Source organism: Narcine bancroftii, chromosome 1 (genome assembly GCF_036971445.1).
Source record: "Narcine bancroftii isolate sNarBan1 chromosome 1, sNarBan1.hap1, whole genome shotgun sequence".
NCBI lineage: Eukaryota > Metazoa > Chordata > Chondrichthyes > Torpediniformes > Narcinidae > Narcine > Narcine bancroftii.
The window spans coordinates 485,978,958-485,995,929 of record NC_091469.1 but is presented as its reverse complement, the minus strand read 5'-3'; the positions used below and the strand labels follow the sequence as shown (position 1 = coordinate 485,995,929).

The 16,972-nt window shown below is 42.3% G+C and overlaps 1 protein-coding gene across 7 annotated transcripts in view; it reads left to right on the top strand.

The window, feature by feature from the left end:
• Positions 1–2,526: 2,526 nt before the first annotated feature.
• Positions 2,527–16,972, top strand: part of ctdspla (CTD (carboxy-terminal domain, RNA polymerase II, polypeptide A) small phosphatase-like a) — a 610,361-nt gene continuing 595,915 nt past the window's right edge. For 3 of the 7 annotated variants that reach the window (XM_069914952.1, XM_069914943.1, XM_069914942.1), the window contains exon 1: positions 2,529–2,902. In XM_069914952.1, the coding sequence (XP_069771053.1) occupies positions 2,833–2,902 (70 nt within the window). In that variant the 5' untranslated portion in view covers positions 2,529–2,832. Of the gene's footprint in view, positions 2,903–16,972 lie in introns of all 7 variants that reach the window. The other 4 variants (XM_069914945.1, XM_069914949.1, XM_069914944.1 and 1 more) reach the window with 4 other exon arrangements.

Below are 16,972 nucleotides of genomic sequence, written 5' to 3'. Positions count from 1 at the left end.
TATGTGTGCAAGCCTGTTGTGCACACCCCACCCCCCCAAAGCTGGGATTCCTTTCCCTGTCAGGACTATTACCATTTTCATATTTAGAATTATTATTTGGTGGGGGGTGGAGGGGTTGAAGGAGGGAGGGGGTTGAGTTGGGGGGGAGGGGTTGAAGGAGGGAGGGGGTTGAGTTGGGGGGGGAGGGGTTGAAGGAGGGAGGGGGTTGAGTTGGGGGGAGGGGTTGAGTTGGGGAGAGGGGTTGAGTTGGGGGGGAGGGGTTGAGTTGGGGGGAGGGGTTGAGTTGGGGAGAGGGGTTGAGTTGGGGGGAGAGGTTGAGTTGGGGGGAGGGGGTGAGTTGGGGGGGAGGGGTTGAGTTGGGGGGAGGGGTTGAGTTGGGGGGAGGGGTTGAGTTGGGGGGAGGGGTTGAGTTGGGGGGAGGGGTTGAGTTGGGGGGGAGGGGTTTAGTTGGGGGGGAGGGGTTGAGTTGGGGGGGAGGGGTTGAGTTGGGGGGGAGGGGTTGAGTTTGGGGTGGTGGGGGGATCTGCTCGCTTTCCCAGCCCGGTGCTCCTTCAGCCCGGGTAATGGGAGTGAGGAGGACGCGTATTTGCTGCTTGTCGTGTGGTGGGGCTCCTCCATATTGGAGGGGGTCGAGGGAGAGGGGGGATTGAGGGAGAGGGGGGGTTGAGGGATAGGGGGGTCGAGGGAGAGGAGGGTGTCGGGGGAGAGGGGGGGGTAGAGAGGAGGAGGGGGGAGAGGAGGGGAGAGGAGGAGGGGGGGAGAGGAGGGGGGAGAGGAGGAGGGGGGGAGAGGGGGAGGAGGGGGGGAGAGGAGGAGGGGGGGGAGAGGAGGAGGGGGGGAGAGGAGGAGGGGGGGAGAGGAGGAGGGGGGGAGAGGAGGAGGGGGGAGAGGAGGGGGGGGAGAGGAGGGGGGGGAGGAGGAGGGGGGGAGAGGAGGAGGGGGGGAGAGGAGGAGGGGGGAAGAGGAGGAGGGGGGGAGGAGGAGGGGGGGAGAGGAGGAGGGGGGAGGAGGGGGGGAGAGGAGGGGGGGAGAGGAGGGGGGGAGAGGGAGGGGGGGAGAGGAGGAGGAGGGGGGGAGGAGGAGGGGGGGAGGAGGAGGGGGGGAGGAGGGAGGGGGGAGGAGGAGGGGGGAGGAGGAGGGGGGGAGAGGAGGAGAGGAGGAGGGGGGGGAGGAGGAGGGGGGGAGGAGGAGGGGGGGAGGAGGAGGGGGGGAGGAGGAGGGGGGGAGGAGGAGGGGGGGAGAGGAGGAGAGGAGGAGGGGGGAGGAGGAGGGGGGGAGAGGAGGAGGGGGGGAGAGGAGGAGGGGGGGGAGGAGGAGGGGGGAGGAGGAGGGGGGAGGGGGGGAGGGGAGGAGGGGGGGAGGGGAGGAAGTGGGGAGGAGGAGGGGGGGGAGGAGAGGGGGGGGGAGGAGGAGGGGGGGAGGAGGAGGGGGGGAGGAGGAGGGGGGGGAGAGGAGGAAGGGGGGGAGAGGAGGAGGGGGGAGAGGAGGAGGGGGGGAGAGGAGGAGGGGGGGAGAGGAGGAGGGGGGGAGAGGAGGAGGGGGGGAGAGGAGGAGGGGGGGAGAGGAGGAGGGGGGCAGGAGGAGGGGGGCAGGAGGAGGGGGGCAGGAGGAGGGGGGGAGGAGGAGGGGGGGAGAGGAGGAAGGGGGTGAGAGGAGGAGGGGGGGAGAGGAGGAGGGGGGGGAGAGGAGGAGGGGGGGGAGAGGAGGAGGGGGGGAGGAGGAGGGGGGGGAGAGGAGGAGGGGGGCAGGAGGAGGGGGGCCAGGAGGAGGGGGGGCAGGAGGAGGGGGGGAGGAGGAGGGGGGAGGAGGAGGAGGGGGGGAGGAGGAGGAGGAGGGGGGGAGGAGGAGGGGGGGAGGAGGAGGGGGGGAGGAGGGGGGGGGAGGAGGGGGGAGGAGGGGGGGAGGAGGAGGGGGGGAGGAGGGGGTGGAGGGGGGGAGAGGAGGGGCGGGGAGGAGGAGGAGGTGGGGGAGAGGAGGAGGGGGGAGAGGAGGAGGGGGGAGAGGAGGAGGGGGGAGAGGAGGAGGAGGGGGGAGAAAAGGGCGGGAGGGGGAGACCCAACCATAAAAACCCCGCCCCTTTTTTGTCTGTGTTTTGAGGGAGGAAGATTCTCCACAGCGACTCACCGGACACCTCAGCAGCGGCCCCTCCCGCGCCCCCGCCCGAGGCCCCGCCCCTCCCGACCCGAGGCCCCGCCCCTCCCTCCCCGGCCCCGCCCCTCCCTCCCCGGCCCCGCCCCTCCCTCCCCGGCCCCGCCCCTCCCTCCCCCGGCCCCGCCCCTCCCTCCCCGGCCCCGCCCCTCCCTCCTCCCCCGGCCCCGCCCCTCCCTCCCCGGCCCCGCCCCTCCCCTCCCCGGCCCCGCCCCTCCCTCCCCCGGCCGCGCCCCTCCCTCCCCCGGCCCCGCCCCTCCCTCCCCCGGCCCCGCCCCTCCCTCCCCCGGCCCCGCCCCTCCCTCCCCCGGCCCCGCCCCTCCCTCCCCCGGCCCCGCCCCCCTCGGGCCGCGCTCCGGCGGTTATTTTGTTGAGTTTGGTTTTTTCCTTGGAATGGAGGCCTGACCCCCCCCCCCCCCCCCCGTTCTCTGTGGGTTTGATGTGGGAGGGGAATCCCCCCCCCCCCACCAGAAAGTTGCAGCCAATCCATTTCCTGTCCCTGTGTTTTCTCCCGCCTCCCGCTTGTTGAGGCGCCGTCTTGAACCCCCCCCCCCTCCTGATCTGGGCCGGGGTCTCTCATCGGACACGTTCTCCCTCCCCCTCGAGGGGCTTCACTTTCCCCCCCTTTCTGGGGGGGGGAGGCGGTGCATTTTCGGAAGGGAACCCGGGCCCGGCGGCGGCGACATGGACAACACGGCCATTATCACCCAGGTCGGCAGGGACGAGGAGCTCATTTCCCCGACGCAGGAGAAAGGTGAGGCCCGGCCAGGCCCGGGGGGGGGCACAGAGGGGGGGGCACAGGGGTGAGGGCCACAGAGGGGGGGGCACAGATGGGGGGGCACAGAGGGGGGGGCACAGAGGGGGGGGCACAGAGGGGGGGGCACAGAGGGGGGGGCACAGAGGGGGGGGGCCACAGAGGGGGGGGCACAGAGGGGGGGGCACAGAGGGGGGGGGACACGGGGGGGGCACAGGGGGGGGCACAGGGGGGGGGCACAGAGGGGGGGCACAGAGGGGGGGGCACAGGGGTGAGGGCCACAGAGGGGGGGGGCACAGGGGGGGGCACAGGGGGGGGCACAGAGGGGGGGGCACAGGGGTGAGGGCCACAGAGGGGGGGGCACAGAGGGGGGGGCACAGAGGGGGGGGCACAGAGGGGGGGACACGGGGGGGGCACAGGGGGGGGCACAGGGGGGGGAGCACAGAGGGGGGGGCACAGGGTGTGAGGGCCACAGAGGGGGGGGCACAGGGGTGAGGGCCACAGAGGGGGGGGCACAGGGGTGAGGGACACAGGGGGTGGCACAGGGGGGGCACAGGGTGGGGACACGGGGGGGGGCAGAGGGGGGGGGCACAGGGGTGAGGGCCACAGAGGGGGGGGCACAGGGTGAGGGACACAGGGGGTGGCACAGAGGGGGGGGCACAGGGTGGGGACAGAGGGGGGGAACAGAGGGTGGGGGGGCTAATCCCCCCCCATCCACGGAAGTGGGGTCACAAACTTCACACGTGTCCAAGCGCCATCCAACTCCCACAACCTTCAGGGAGGAGCCTTTCTTCAAATCAGCGACTTCTATCTCATCAAAGTAGAAATTCATGGGTTTATTTCCCTCCCTCTGTATTTATAACTTTCTATCTTCATCAAAGTGGAAAGTCTGGGGTTTATTTCCCTCCCTCTGTATTTATAACTTTCTATCTTCATTTAAGTAGAAATTCTGGGGTTTATTTCCCAACCCTTAGTATTTCTAACTTTCTATCTTCATTAAAGTAGAAAGTCTGGGGTTGATTTCCCTCACTCTGTGTTTATAACTTTATATCTTCAACAAAGTGCAAATTCTGGGGTTTATTTCCCTCCGTCTGTATTTATAACTTTCTATCTTCATCTAAGTAGAAATTCTGGGGTTTATTTCCCTCCATCTGTGTTTATAACTTCCTATCTTCATTAAAGTGGAAATTCTGGGGTTTATTTCCCTCCCTCAGTATTTATAACTTTCTATCTTCAACTAAGTAGAAATTCTGGGGTTTATTTCCCTCCCTCTGTGTTTATAACTTTATATCTTCATCAACGTGCAAATTCTGGGGTTTATATCCCTCCCTTTGTATTTATAACTCTATCTTCATCAAAGTGGAAATTCTGGCGTTTATTTTCCTCCCTCTGTGTTTATAACTTTATATCTTCATTAAAGTGGAAAATACTGGGGTTTATTTCCCTCCCTCTGTATTTATAACTTTCTATCTTCATCAAAGTGGAAAGTCTGGGGTTTATTTCCCTCCCTCTGTGTTTATAACATCCTCTCTTCATTTAAGTAGAAATTCTGGGGTGTATTTCCCTCCCTCTGTATTTATAACTTTCTATCTTCATCAAAGTGGAAATTCAGGGGTGTATTTCCCTCCCTCTGTATTTATAACTTTCTATCTTCATTTAAGTAGAAATTCTGGGGTTTATTTCCCAACCCTTAGTATTTCTAACTTTCTATCTTCATTAAAGTAGAAAGTCTGGGGTTGATTTCCCTCACTCTGTGTTTATAACTTTATATCTTCAACAAAGTGCAAATTCTGGGGTTTATTTCCCTCCGTCTGTATTTATAACTTTCTATCTTCATCAAGGTGGAAATTTTGGGGTTTATTTCCCTCACTCTGTGTTTATAACTTTCTATCTTCATCAAAGTGGAAATTTTGGGGGTTTGTTTCCCTCACTCTGTGTTTATAACTTTCTATCTTCATCAAAGTGGAAATTCTGGGGTTTATTTCCCTCACTCTGTGTTTATAACTTTCAATCTTCATTAAAGTAGAAAGTCTGGAGTTTATTTCCCTCACTCTGTGTTTATAACTTTATATCTTCATCAAAGTGCAAATTCTGGGGTTTGTTTTCCTCCGTCTGTATTTATAACTTTCTATCTTCATTGGGGTTTATTTCCCTCCATCTGTGTTTATAACTTCCTATCTTCATTAAAGTGGAAATTCTGGGGTTTATTTCCCTCCCTCAGTATTTATAACTTTCTATCTTCAACTAAGTAGAAATTCTGGGAATTATTTCCCTCCCTCTGTGTTTATAACTTTATATCTTCGTCAACGTGCAAATTCTGGGGTTTATATCCATCCCTTTGTATTTATAACGTTCTATCTTCATCGAAGTACAAATTCTGGGGTTTATTTCCCTCCGTCTGTATTTACAACTTTATATCTTAATTAAAGTAGAAATTCTGGGGTTTATTTCCCTCCCTCTGTATTTATAACTTTCTATCTTCATCTAAGTAGAAATTCATGGGTTTATTTCCCTCCCTCTGTATTTATAACTTTCTATGTTCATCAAAGTGGAAATAATGGGGTTTATTTCCCTCCCTCTGTATTTATAACTTTCTATCTTCATCAAGGTGGAAATTATGGGGTTTATTTTCCTCCCTCTGTGTTTCTAACTTTTTTCTTCATTAAAGTGGAAATTCTGGGGTTTATTTCCCTCGGTCATATTTATAACTTTCTATCTTCAACTAAGTAGAAATTCTGGGGTTTATTTCCCTCCCTCTGTGTTTATAACATCCTCTCTTCATTTAAGTAGAAATTCTGGGGTGTATTTCCCTCCCTCTGTATTTATAACTTTCTATCTTCATCAAAGTGGAAATTCAGGGTGTATTTCCCTCCCTCTGTATTTATAACTTTCTATCTTCATTTAAGTAGAAATTCTGGGGTTTATTTCCCAACCCTTAGTATTTCTAACTTTCTATCTTCATTAAAGTAGAAAGTCTGGGGTTGATTTCCCTCACTCTGTGTTTATAACTTTATATCTTCAACAAAGTGCAAATTCTGGGGTTTATTTCCCTCCGTCTGTATTTATAACTTTCTATCTTCATCAAGGTGGAAATTTTGGGGTTTATTTCCCTCACTCTGTGTTTATAACTTTCTATCTTCATCAAAGTGGAAATTTTGGGGTTTATTTCCCTCACTCTGTGTTTATAACTTTCTATCTTCATCAAAGTGGAAATTCTGGGGTTTATTTCCCTCACTCTGTGTTTATAACTTTCAATCTTCATTAAAGTAGAAAGTCTGGAGTTTATTTCCCTCACTCTGTGTTTATAACTTTATATCTTCATCAAAGTGCAAATTCTGGGGTTTGTTTTCCTCCGTCTGTATTTATAACTTTCTATCTTCATTGGGGTTTATTTCCCTCCATCTGTGTTTATAACTTCCTATCTTCATTAAAGTGGAAATTCTGGGGTTTATTTCCCTCCCTCAGTATTTATAACTTTCTATCTTCAACTAAGTAGAAATTCTGGGAATTATTTCCCTCCCTCTGTGTTTATAACTTTATATCTTCGTCAACGTGCAAATTCTGGGGTTTATATCCATCCCTTTGTATTTATAACGTTCTATCTTCATCGAAGTACAAATTCTGGGGTTTATTTCCCTCCGTCTGTATTTACAACTTTATATCTTAATTAAAGTAGAAATTCTGGGGTTTATTTCCCTCCCTCTGTATTTATAACTTTCTATCTTCATCTAAGTAGAAATTCATGGGTTTATTTCCCTCCCTCTGTATTTATAACTTTCTATGTTCATCAAAGTGGAAATAATGGGGTTTATTTCCCTCCCTCTGTATTTATAACTTTCTATCTTCATCAAGGTGGAAATTATGGGGTTTATTTTCCTCCCTCTGTGTTTCTAACTTTTTTCTTCATTAAAGTGGAAATTCTGGGGTTTATTTCCCTCGGTCATATTTATAACTTTCTATCTTCAACTAAGTAGAAATTCTGGGGTTTATTTCCCTCCCTCTGTGTTTATAACTTTCTATCTTCATCAAAGTGGAAATTTTGGGGTTTATTTACCTCACTCTGTGTTTATAACTTTCTATCTTCATCAAAGTGGAAATTCTGGGGTTTATTTCCCTCACTCTGTGTTTATAACTTTCAATCTTCATTAAAGTAGAAAGTCTGGAGTTTATTTCCCTCACTCTGTGTTTATAACTTTATATCTTCATCAAAGTGCAAATTCTGGGGTTTATTTTCCTCCGTCTGTATTTATAACTTTCTATCTTCATCTAAGTAGAAATTCTGGGGTTTATTTCCCTCCATCTGTGTTTATAACTTACTATCTTCATTAAAGTGGAAATTCTGGGGTTTATTTCCCTTCCTCAGTATTTATAACTTTCTATCTTCAACTAAGTAGAAATTCTGGGGTTTATTTCCCTCCCTCTGTGTTTATAACTTTATATATTCATGAAAGTGGAAATCCTGGGGTTTATTTCCCTCCCTCTGTATTTATAACTTTCTATCTTCATCAAAGTAGAAATTCATGGGTTTATTTCCCTCCCTCTGTATTTATAACTCTATCTTCATCAAAGTAGAAATTCTGGGGTTTATTTCCCTCCCTCTGTATTTATAACTCTATCTTCATCAAAGTGGAAATTCTGGCGTTTATTTTCCTCCCTCTGTGTTTATAACTTTATATCTTCATTAAAGTGGAAATACTGGGATTTATTTCCCTCCCTCTGTATTTATAACTTCATATTTTCATTAGTGGAAATCCTGGGGTTTATTTCCCTCCCTCTGTATTTATAACTTTCTATCTTCATCAAAGTGGAAAGTCTGGGGTTTATTTCCCTCCCTCTGTGTTTATAACATCCTCTCTTCATTTAAGTAGAAATTCTGGGGTGTATTTCCCTCCCTCTGTATTTATAACTTTCTATCTTCATCAAAGTGGAAATTCAGGGGTGTATTTCCCTCCCTCTGTATTTATAACTTTCTATCTTCATTTAAGTAGAAATTCTGGGGTTTATTTTCCAACCCTTAGTATTTCTAACTTTCTATCTTCATTAAAGTAGAAAGTCTGGGGTTGATTTCCCTCACTCTGTGTTTATAACTTTATATCTTCAACAAAGTGCAAATTCTGGGGTTTATTTCCCTCCGTCTGTATTTATAACTTTCTATCTTCATCAAGGTGGAAATTTTGGGGTTTATTTCCCTCACTCTGTGTTTATAACTTTCTATCTTCATCAAAGTGGAAATTTTGGGGTTTATTTCCCTCACTCTGTGTTTATAACTTTCTATCTTCATCAAAGTGGAAATTCTGGGGTTTATTTCCCTCACTCTGTGTTTATAACTTTCAATCTTCATTAAAGTAGAAAGTCTGGAGTTTATTTCCCTCACTCTGTGTTTATAACTTTATATCTTCATCAAAGTGCAAATTCTGGGGTTTGTTTTCCTCCGTCTGTATTTATAACTTTCTATCTTCATTGGGGTTTATTTCCCTCCATCTGTGTTTATAACTTCCTATCTTCATTAAAGTGGAAATTCTGGGGTTTATTTCCCTCCCTCAGTATTTATAACTTTCTATCTTCAACTAAGTAGAAATTCTGGGAATTATTTCCCTCCCTCTGTGTTTATAACTTTATATCTTCATCAACGTGCAAATTCTGGGGTTTATATCCATCCCTTTGTATTTATAACGTTCTATCTTCATCGAAGTACAAATTCTGGGGTTTATTTTCCTCCGTCTGTATTTACAACTTTATATCTTAATTAAAGTAGAAATTCTGGGGTTTATTTCCCTCCCTCTGTATTTATAACTTTCTATCTTCATCGAAGTAGAAATTCATGGGTTTATTTCCCTCCCTCTGTATTTATAACTTTCTATGTTCATCAAAGTGGAAATAATGGGGTTTATTTCCCTCCCTCTGTATTTATAACTTTCTATCTTCATCAAGGTGGAAATTATGGGGTTTATTTTCCTCCCTCTGTGTTTATAACTTTTTTCTTCATTAAAGTGGAAATTCTGGGGTTTATTTCTCTCGGTCATATTTATAACTTTCTATCTTCAACTAAGTAGAAATTCTGGGGTTTATTTCCCTCCCTCTGTGTTTATAACTTTCTATCTTCATCAAAGTGGAAATTTTGGGGTTTATTTACCTCACTCTGTGTTTATAACTTTCTATCTTCATCAAAGTGGAAATTCTGGGGTTTATTTCCCTCACTCTGTGTTTATAACTTTCAATCTTCATTAAAGTAGAAAGTCTGGAGTTTATTTCCCTCACTCTGTGTTTATAACTTTATATCTTCATCAAAGTGCAAATTCTGGGGTTTATTTTCCTCCGTCTGTATTTATAACTTTCTATCTTCATCTAAGTAGAAATTCTGGGGTTTATTTCCCTCCATCTGTGTTTGTAACTTCCTATCTTCATTAAAGTGGAAATTCTGGGGTTTATTTCCCTCCCTCAGTATTTATAACTTTCTATCTTCAACTAAGTAGAAATTCTGGGGTTTATTTCCCTCCCTCTGTGTTTATAACTTTATATCTTCATCAACGTGCAAATTCTGGGGTTTATATCCCTCCCTTTGTATTTATAACGTTCTATCTTCATCGAAGTACAAATTCTGGGGTTTATTTCCCTCCGTCTGTATTTACAACTTTATATCTTAATTAAAGTAGAAATTCTGGGGTTTATTTCCCTCCCTCTGTATTTATAACTTTCTATCTTCATCTAAGTAGAAATTCATGGGTTTATTTCCCTCCCTCTGTATTTATAACTTTCTATGTTCATCAAAGTGGGAATTCTGGGGTTTATTTCCCTCACTCTGTGTTTATAACTTCCTATCTTCATGAAAGTGGAAATCCTGGGGTTTATTTCCCTCCCTCTGTATTTATAACTTTCTATCTTCATCTAAGTAGAAATTCATGGGTTTATTTCCCTCCCTCTGTATTTATAACTTTCTATCTTCATCAAAGTAGAAATTCATGGGTTTATTTCCCTCCCTCTGTATTTATAACTCTATCTTCATCAAAGTAGAAATTCTGGGGTTTATTTCCCTCCCTCTGTATTTATAACTCTATCTTCATCAAAGTGGAAATTCTGGCGTTTATTTTCCTCCCTCTGTGTTTATAACTTTATATCTTCATTAAAGTGGAAATACTGGGATTTATTTCCCTCCCTCTGTATTTATAACTTCATATTTTCATTAGTGGAAATCCTGGGGTTTATTTCCCTCCCTCTGTATTTATAACTTTCTATCTTCATCAAAGTGGAAAGTCTGGGGTTTATTTCCCTCCCTCTGTGTTTATAACATCCTCTCTTCATTTAAGTAGAAATTCTGGGGTGTATTTCCCTCCCTCTGTATTTATAACTTTCTATCTTCATCAAAGTGGAAATTCAGGGGTGTATTTCCCTCCCTCTGTATTTATAACTTTCTATCTTCATTTAAGTAGAAATTCTGGGGTTTATTTCCCAACCCTTAGTATTTCTAACTTTCTATCTTCATTAAAGTAGAAAGTCTGGGGTTGATTTCCCTCACTCTGTGTTTATAACTTTATATCTTCAACAAAGTGCAAATTCTGGGGTTTATTTCCCTCCGTCTGTATTTATAACTTTCTATCTTCATCAAGGTGGAAATTTTGGGGTTTATTTCCCTCACTCTGAGTTTATAACTTTCTATCTTCATCAAAGTGGAAATTTTGGGGTTTATTTCCCTCACTCTGTGTTTATAACTTTCTATCTTCATCAAAGTGGAAATTCTGGGGTTTATTTCCCTCACTCTGTGTTTATAACTTTCAATCTTCATTAAAGTAGAAAGTCTGGAGTTTATTTCCCTCCGTCTGTATTTACAACTTTATATCTTAATTAAAGTAGAAATTCTGGGGTTTATTTCCCTCCCTCTGTATTTATAACTTTCTATCTTCATCTAAGTAGAAATTCATGGGTTTATTTCCCTCCCTCTGTATTTATAACTTTCTATGTTCATCAAAGTGGAAATAATGGGGTTTATTTCCCTCCCTCTGTATTTATAACTTTCTATCTTCATCAAGGTGGAAATTATGGTGTTTATTTTCCTCCCTCTGTGTTTCTAACTTTTTTCTTCATTAAAGTGGAAATTCTGGTGTTTATTTCCCTCGGTCATATTTATAACTTTCTATCTTCAACTAAGTAGAAATTCTGGGGTTTATTTCCCTCCCTCTGTGTTTATAACTTTCTATCTTCATCAAAGTGGAAATTTTGGGGTTTATTTACCTCACTCTGTGTTTATAACTTTCTATCTTCATCAAAGTGGAAATTCTGGGGTTTATTTCCCTCACTCTGTGTTTATAACTTTCAATCTTCATTAAAGTAGAAAGTCTGGAGTTTATTTCCCTCACTCTGTGTTTATAACTTTATATCTTCATCAAAGTGCAAATTCTGGGGTTTATTTTCCTCCGTCTGTATTTATAACTTTCTATCTTCATCTAAGTAGAAATTCTGGGGTTTATTTCCCTCCATCTGTGTTTATAACTTCCTATCTTCATTAAAGTGGAAATTCTGGGGTTTATTTCCCTCCCTCAGTATTTATAACTTTCTATCTTCAACTAAGTAGAAATTCTGGGGTTTATTTCCCTCCCTCTGTGTTTATAACTTTATATCTTCATGAAAGTGGAAATCCTGGGGTTTATTTCCCTCCCTCTGTATTTATAACTTTCTATCTTCATCAAAGTAGAAATTCATGGGTTTATTTCCCTCCCTCTGTATTTATAACTCTATCTTCATCAAAGTAGAAATTCTGGGGTTTATTTCCCTCCCTCTGTATTTATAACTCTATCTTCATCAAAGTGGAAATTCTGGCGTTTATTTTCCTCCCTCTGTGTTTATAACTTTATATCTTCATTAAAGTGGAAATACTGGGATTTATTTCCCTCCCTCTGTATTTATAACTTCATATTTTCATTAGTGGAAATCCTGGGGTTTATTTCCCTCCCTCTGTATTTATAACTTTCTATCTTCATCAAAGTGGAAAGTCTGGGGTTTATTTCCCTCCCTCTGTGTTTATAACATCCTCTCTTCATTTAAGTAGAAATTCTGGGGTGTATTTCCCTCCCTCTGTATTTATAACTTTCTATCTTCATCAAAGTGGAAATTCAGGGGTGTATTTCCCTCCCTCTGTATTTATAACTTTCTATCTTCATTTAAGTAGAAATTCTGGGGTTTATTTTCCAACCCTTAGTATTTCTAACTTTCTATCTTCATTAAAGTAGAAAGTCTGGGGTTGATTTCCCTCACTCTGTGTTTATAACTTTATATCTTCAACAAAGTGCAAATTCTGGGGTTTATTTCCCTCCGTCTGTATTTATAACTTTCTATCTTCATCAAGGTGGAAATTTTGGGGTTTATTTCCCTCACTCTGTGTTTATAACTTTCTATCTTCATCAAAGTGGAAATTTTGGGGTTTATTTCCCTCACTCTGTGTTTATAACTTTCTATCTTCATCAAAGTGGAAATTCTGGGGTTTATTTCCCTCACTCTGTGTTTATAACTTTCAATCTTCATTAAAGTAGAAAGTCTGGAGTTTATTTCCCTCCGTCTGTATTTACAACTTTATATCTTAATTAAAGTAGAAATTCTGGGGTTTATTTCCCTCCCTCTGTATTTATAACTTTCTATCTTCATCTAAGTAGAAATACATGGGTTTATTTCCCTCCCTCTGTATTTATAACTTTCTATGTTCATCAAAGTGGAAATAATGGGGTTTATTTCCCTCCCTCTGTATTTATAACTTTCTATCTTCATCAAGGTGGAAATTATGGTGTTTATTTTCCTCCCTCTGTGTTTCTAACTTTTTTCTTCATTAAAGTGGAAATTCTGGTGTTTATTTCCCTCGGTCATATTTATAACTTTCTATCTTCAACTAAGTAGAAATTCTGGGGTTTATTTCCCTCCCTCTGTGTTTATAACTTTCTATCTTCATCAAAGTGGAAATTTTGGGGTTTATTTACCTCACTCTGTGTTTATAACTTTCTATCTTCATCAAAGTGGAAATTCTGGGGTTTATTTCCCTCACTCTGTGTTTATAACTTTCAATCTTCATTAAAGTAGAAAGTCTGGAGTTTATTTCCCTCACTCTGTGTTTATAACTTTATATCTTCATTAAAGTGGAAATTCTGGGGTTTATTTCCCTCCCTCAGTATTTATAACTTTCTATCTTCAACTAAGTAGAAATTCTGGGGTTTATTTCCCTCCCTCTGTGTTTATAACTTTATATCTTCATGAAAGTGGAAATCCTGGGGTTTATTTCCCTCCCTCTGTATTTATAACTTTCTATCTTCATCAAAGTAGAAATTCATGGGTTTATTTCCCTCCCTCTGTATTTATAACTCTATCTTCATCAAAGTAGAAATTCTGGGGTTTATTTCCCTCCCTCTGTATTTATAACTCTATCTTCATCAAAGTGGAAATTCTGGCGTTTATTTTCCTCCCTCTGTGTTTATAACTTTATATCTTCATTAAAGTGGAAATACTGGGATTTATTTCCCTCCCTCTGTATTTATAACTTCATATTTTCATTAGTGGAAATCCTGGGGTTTATTTCCCTCCCTCTGTATTTATAACTTTCTATCTTCATCAAAGTGGAAAGTCTGGGGTTTATTTCCCTCCCTCTGTGTTTATAACATCCTCTCTTCATTTAAGTAGAAATTCTGGGGTGTATTTCCCTCCCTCTGTATTTATAACTTTCTACCTTCATCAAAGTGGAAATTCAGGGGTGTATTTCCCTCCCTCTGTATTTATAACTTTCTATCTTCATTTAAGTAGAAATTCTGGGGTTTATTTTCCAACCCTTAGTATTTCTAACTTTCTATCTTCATTAAAGTAGAAAGTCTGGGGTTGATTTCCCTCACTCTGTGTTTATAACTTTATATCTTCAACAAAGTGCAAATTCTGGGGTTTATTTCCCTCCGTCTGTATTTATAACTTTCTATCTTCATCAAGGTGGAAATTTTGGGGTTTATTTCCCTCACTCTGTGTTTATAACTTTCTATCTTCATCAAAGTGGAAATTTTGGGGTTTATTTCCCTCACTCTGTGTTTATAACTTTCTATCTTCATCAAAGTGGAAATTCTGGGGTTTATTTCCCTCACTCTGTGTTTATAACTTTCAATCTTCATTAAAGTAGAAAGTCTGGAGTTTATTTCCCTCACTCTGTGTTTATAACTTTCTATCTTCATCAAAGTGCAAATTCTGGGGTTTGTTTTCCTCCGTCTGTATTTATAACTTTCTATCTTCATTGGGGTTTATTTCCCTCCATCTGTGTTTATAACTTCCTATCTTCATTAAAGTGGAAATTCTGGGGTTTATTTCCCTCCCTCAGTATTTATAACTTTCTATCTTCAACTAAGTAGAAATTCTGGGGTTTATTTCCCTCCCTCTGTGTTTATAACTTTATATCTTCATGAAAGTGGAAATCCTGGGGTTTATTTCCCTCCCTCTGTATTTATAACTTTCTATCTTCATCAAAGTAGAAATTCATGGGTTTATTTCCCTCCCTCTGTATTTATAACTTTCTATCTTCATCAAAGTAGAAATTCATGGGTTTATTTCCCTCCCTCTGTATTTATAAGTCTATCTTCATCAAAGTAGAAATTCTGGGGTTTATTTCCCTCCCTCTGTATTTATAACTCTATCTTCATCAAAGTGGAAATTCTGGCGTTTATTTTCCTCCCTCTGTGTTTATAACTTTATATCTTCATTAAAGTGGAAATACTGGGATTTATTTCCCTCCCTCTGTATTTATAACTTCATATTTTCATTAGTGGAAATCCTGGGGTTTATTTCCCTCCCTCTGTATTAATAACTTTCTATCTTCATTAAAGTAGAAAGTCTGGAGTTTATTTCCCTCCGTCTGTATTTACAACTTTATATCTTAATTAAAGTAGAAATTCTGGGGTTTATTTCCCTCCCTCTGTATTTATAACTTTCTATCTTCATCTAAGTAGAAATTCAGGGGTGTATTTCCCTCCCTCTGTATTTATAACTTTCTATGTTCATCAAAGTGGAAATAATGGGGTTTATTTCCCTCCCTCTGTATTTATAACTTTCTATCTTCATCAAGGTGGAAATTATGGTGTTTATTTTCCTCCCTCTGTGTTTCTAACTTTTTTCTTCATTAAAGTGGAAATTCTGGGGTTTATTTCCCTCGGTCATATTTATAACTTTCTATCTTCAACTAAGTAGAAATTCTGGGGTTTATTTCCCTCCCTCTGTGTTTATAACTTTCTATCTTCATCAAAGTGGAAATTTTGGGGTTTATTTACCTCACTCTGTGTTTATAACTTTCTATCTTCATCAAAGTGGAAATTCTGGGGTTTATTTCCCTCACTCTGTGTTTATAACTTTCAATCTTCATTAAAGTAGAAAGTCTGGAGTTTATTTCCCTCACTCTGTGTTTATAACTTTATATCTTCATCGAAGTGCAAATTCTGGGGTTTATTTCCCTCCGTCTGTATTTACAACTTTATATCTTAATTAAAGTAGAAATTCTGGGGTTTATTTCCCTCCCTCTGTATTTATAACTTTCTATCTTCATCTAAGTAGAAATTCATGGGTTTATTTCCCTCCCTCTGTATTTATAACTTTCTATGTTCATCAAAGTGGGAATTCTGGGGTTTATTTCCCTCACTCTGTGTTTATAACTTCCTATCTTCATGAAAGTGGAAATCCTGGGGTTTATTTCCCTCCCTCTGTATTTATAACTTTCTATCTTCATCTAAGTAGAAATTCATGGGTTTATTTCCCTCCCTCTGTATTTATAACTTTCTATCTTCATCAAAGTAGAAATTCATGGGTTTATTTCCCTCCCTCTGTATTTATAACTCTATCTTCATCAAAGTGGAAATTCTGGCGTTTATTTTCCTCCCTCTCTGTTTATAACTATATATCTTCATTAAAGTGGAAATACTGGGATTTATTTCCCTCCCTCTGTATTTATAACTTCATATTTTCATTAGTGGAAATCCTGGGGTTTATTTCCCTCCCTCTGTATTTATAACTTTCTATCTTCATCAAAGTGGAAAGTCTGGGGCTTATTTCCCTCCCTCTGTGTTTATAACATCCTCTCTTCATTTAAGTAGAAATTCTGGGGTGTATTTCCCTCCCTCTGTATTTATAACTTTCTATCTTCATCAAAGTGGAAATTCAGGGGTGTATTTCCCTCCCTCTGTATTTATAACTTTCTATCTTCATCAAAGTGGAAATTTTGGGGTTTATTTTCCTCACTCTGTGTTTATAACTTTCTATCTTCATCAAAGTGGAAATTCTGGGGTTTATTTCCCTCACTCTGTGTTTATAACTTTCAATCTTCATTAAAGTAGAAAGTCTGGAGTTTATTTCCCTCCGTCTGTATTTACAACTTTATATCTTAATTAAAGTAGAAATTCTGGGGTTTATTTCCCTCCCTCTGTATTTATAACTTTCTATCTTCATCTAAGTAGAAATTCATGGGTTTATTTCCCTCCCTCTGTATTTATAACTTTCTATGTTCATCAAAGTGGAAATAATGGGGTTTATTTCCCTCCCTCTGTATTTATAACTTTCTATCTTCATCAAGGTGGAAATTATGGTGTTTGTTTTCCTCCCTCTGTGTTTCTAACTTTTTTCTTCATTAAAGTGGAAATTCTGGGGTTTATTTCCCTCGGTCATATTTATAACTTTCTATCTTCAACTAAGTAGAAATTCTGGGGTTTATTTCCCTCCCTCTGTGTTTATAACTTTCTATCTTCATCAAAGTGGAAATTTTGGGGTTTATTTACCTCACTCTGTGTTTATAACTTTCTATCTTCATCAAAGTGGAAATTCTGGGGTTTATTTCCCTCACTCTGTGTTTATAACTTTCAATCTTCATTAAAGTAGAAAGTCTGGAGTTTATTTCCCTCACTCTGTGTTTATAACTTTATATCTTCATCAAAGTGCAAATTCTGGGGTTTATTTTCCTCCGTCTGTATTTACAACTTTATATCTTAATTAAAGTAGAAATTCTGGGGTTTATTTCCCTCCCTCTGTATTTATAACTTTCTATCTTCATCTAAGTAGAAATTCATGGGTTTATTTCCCTCC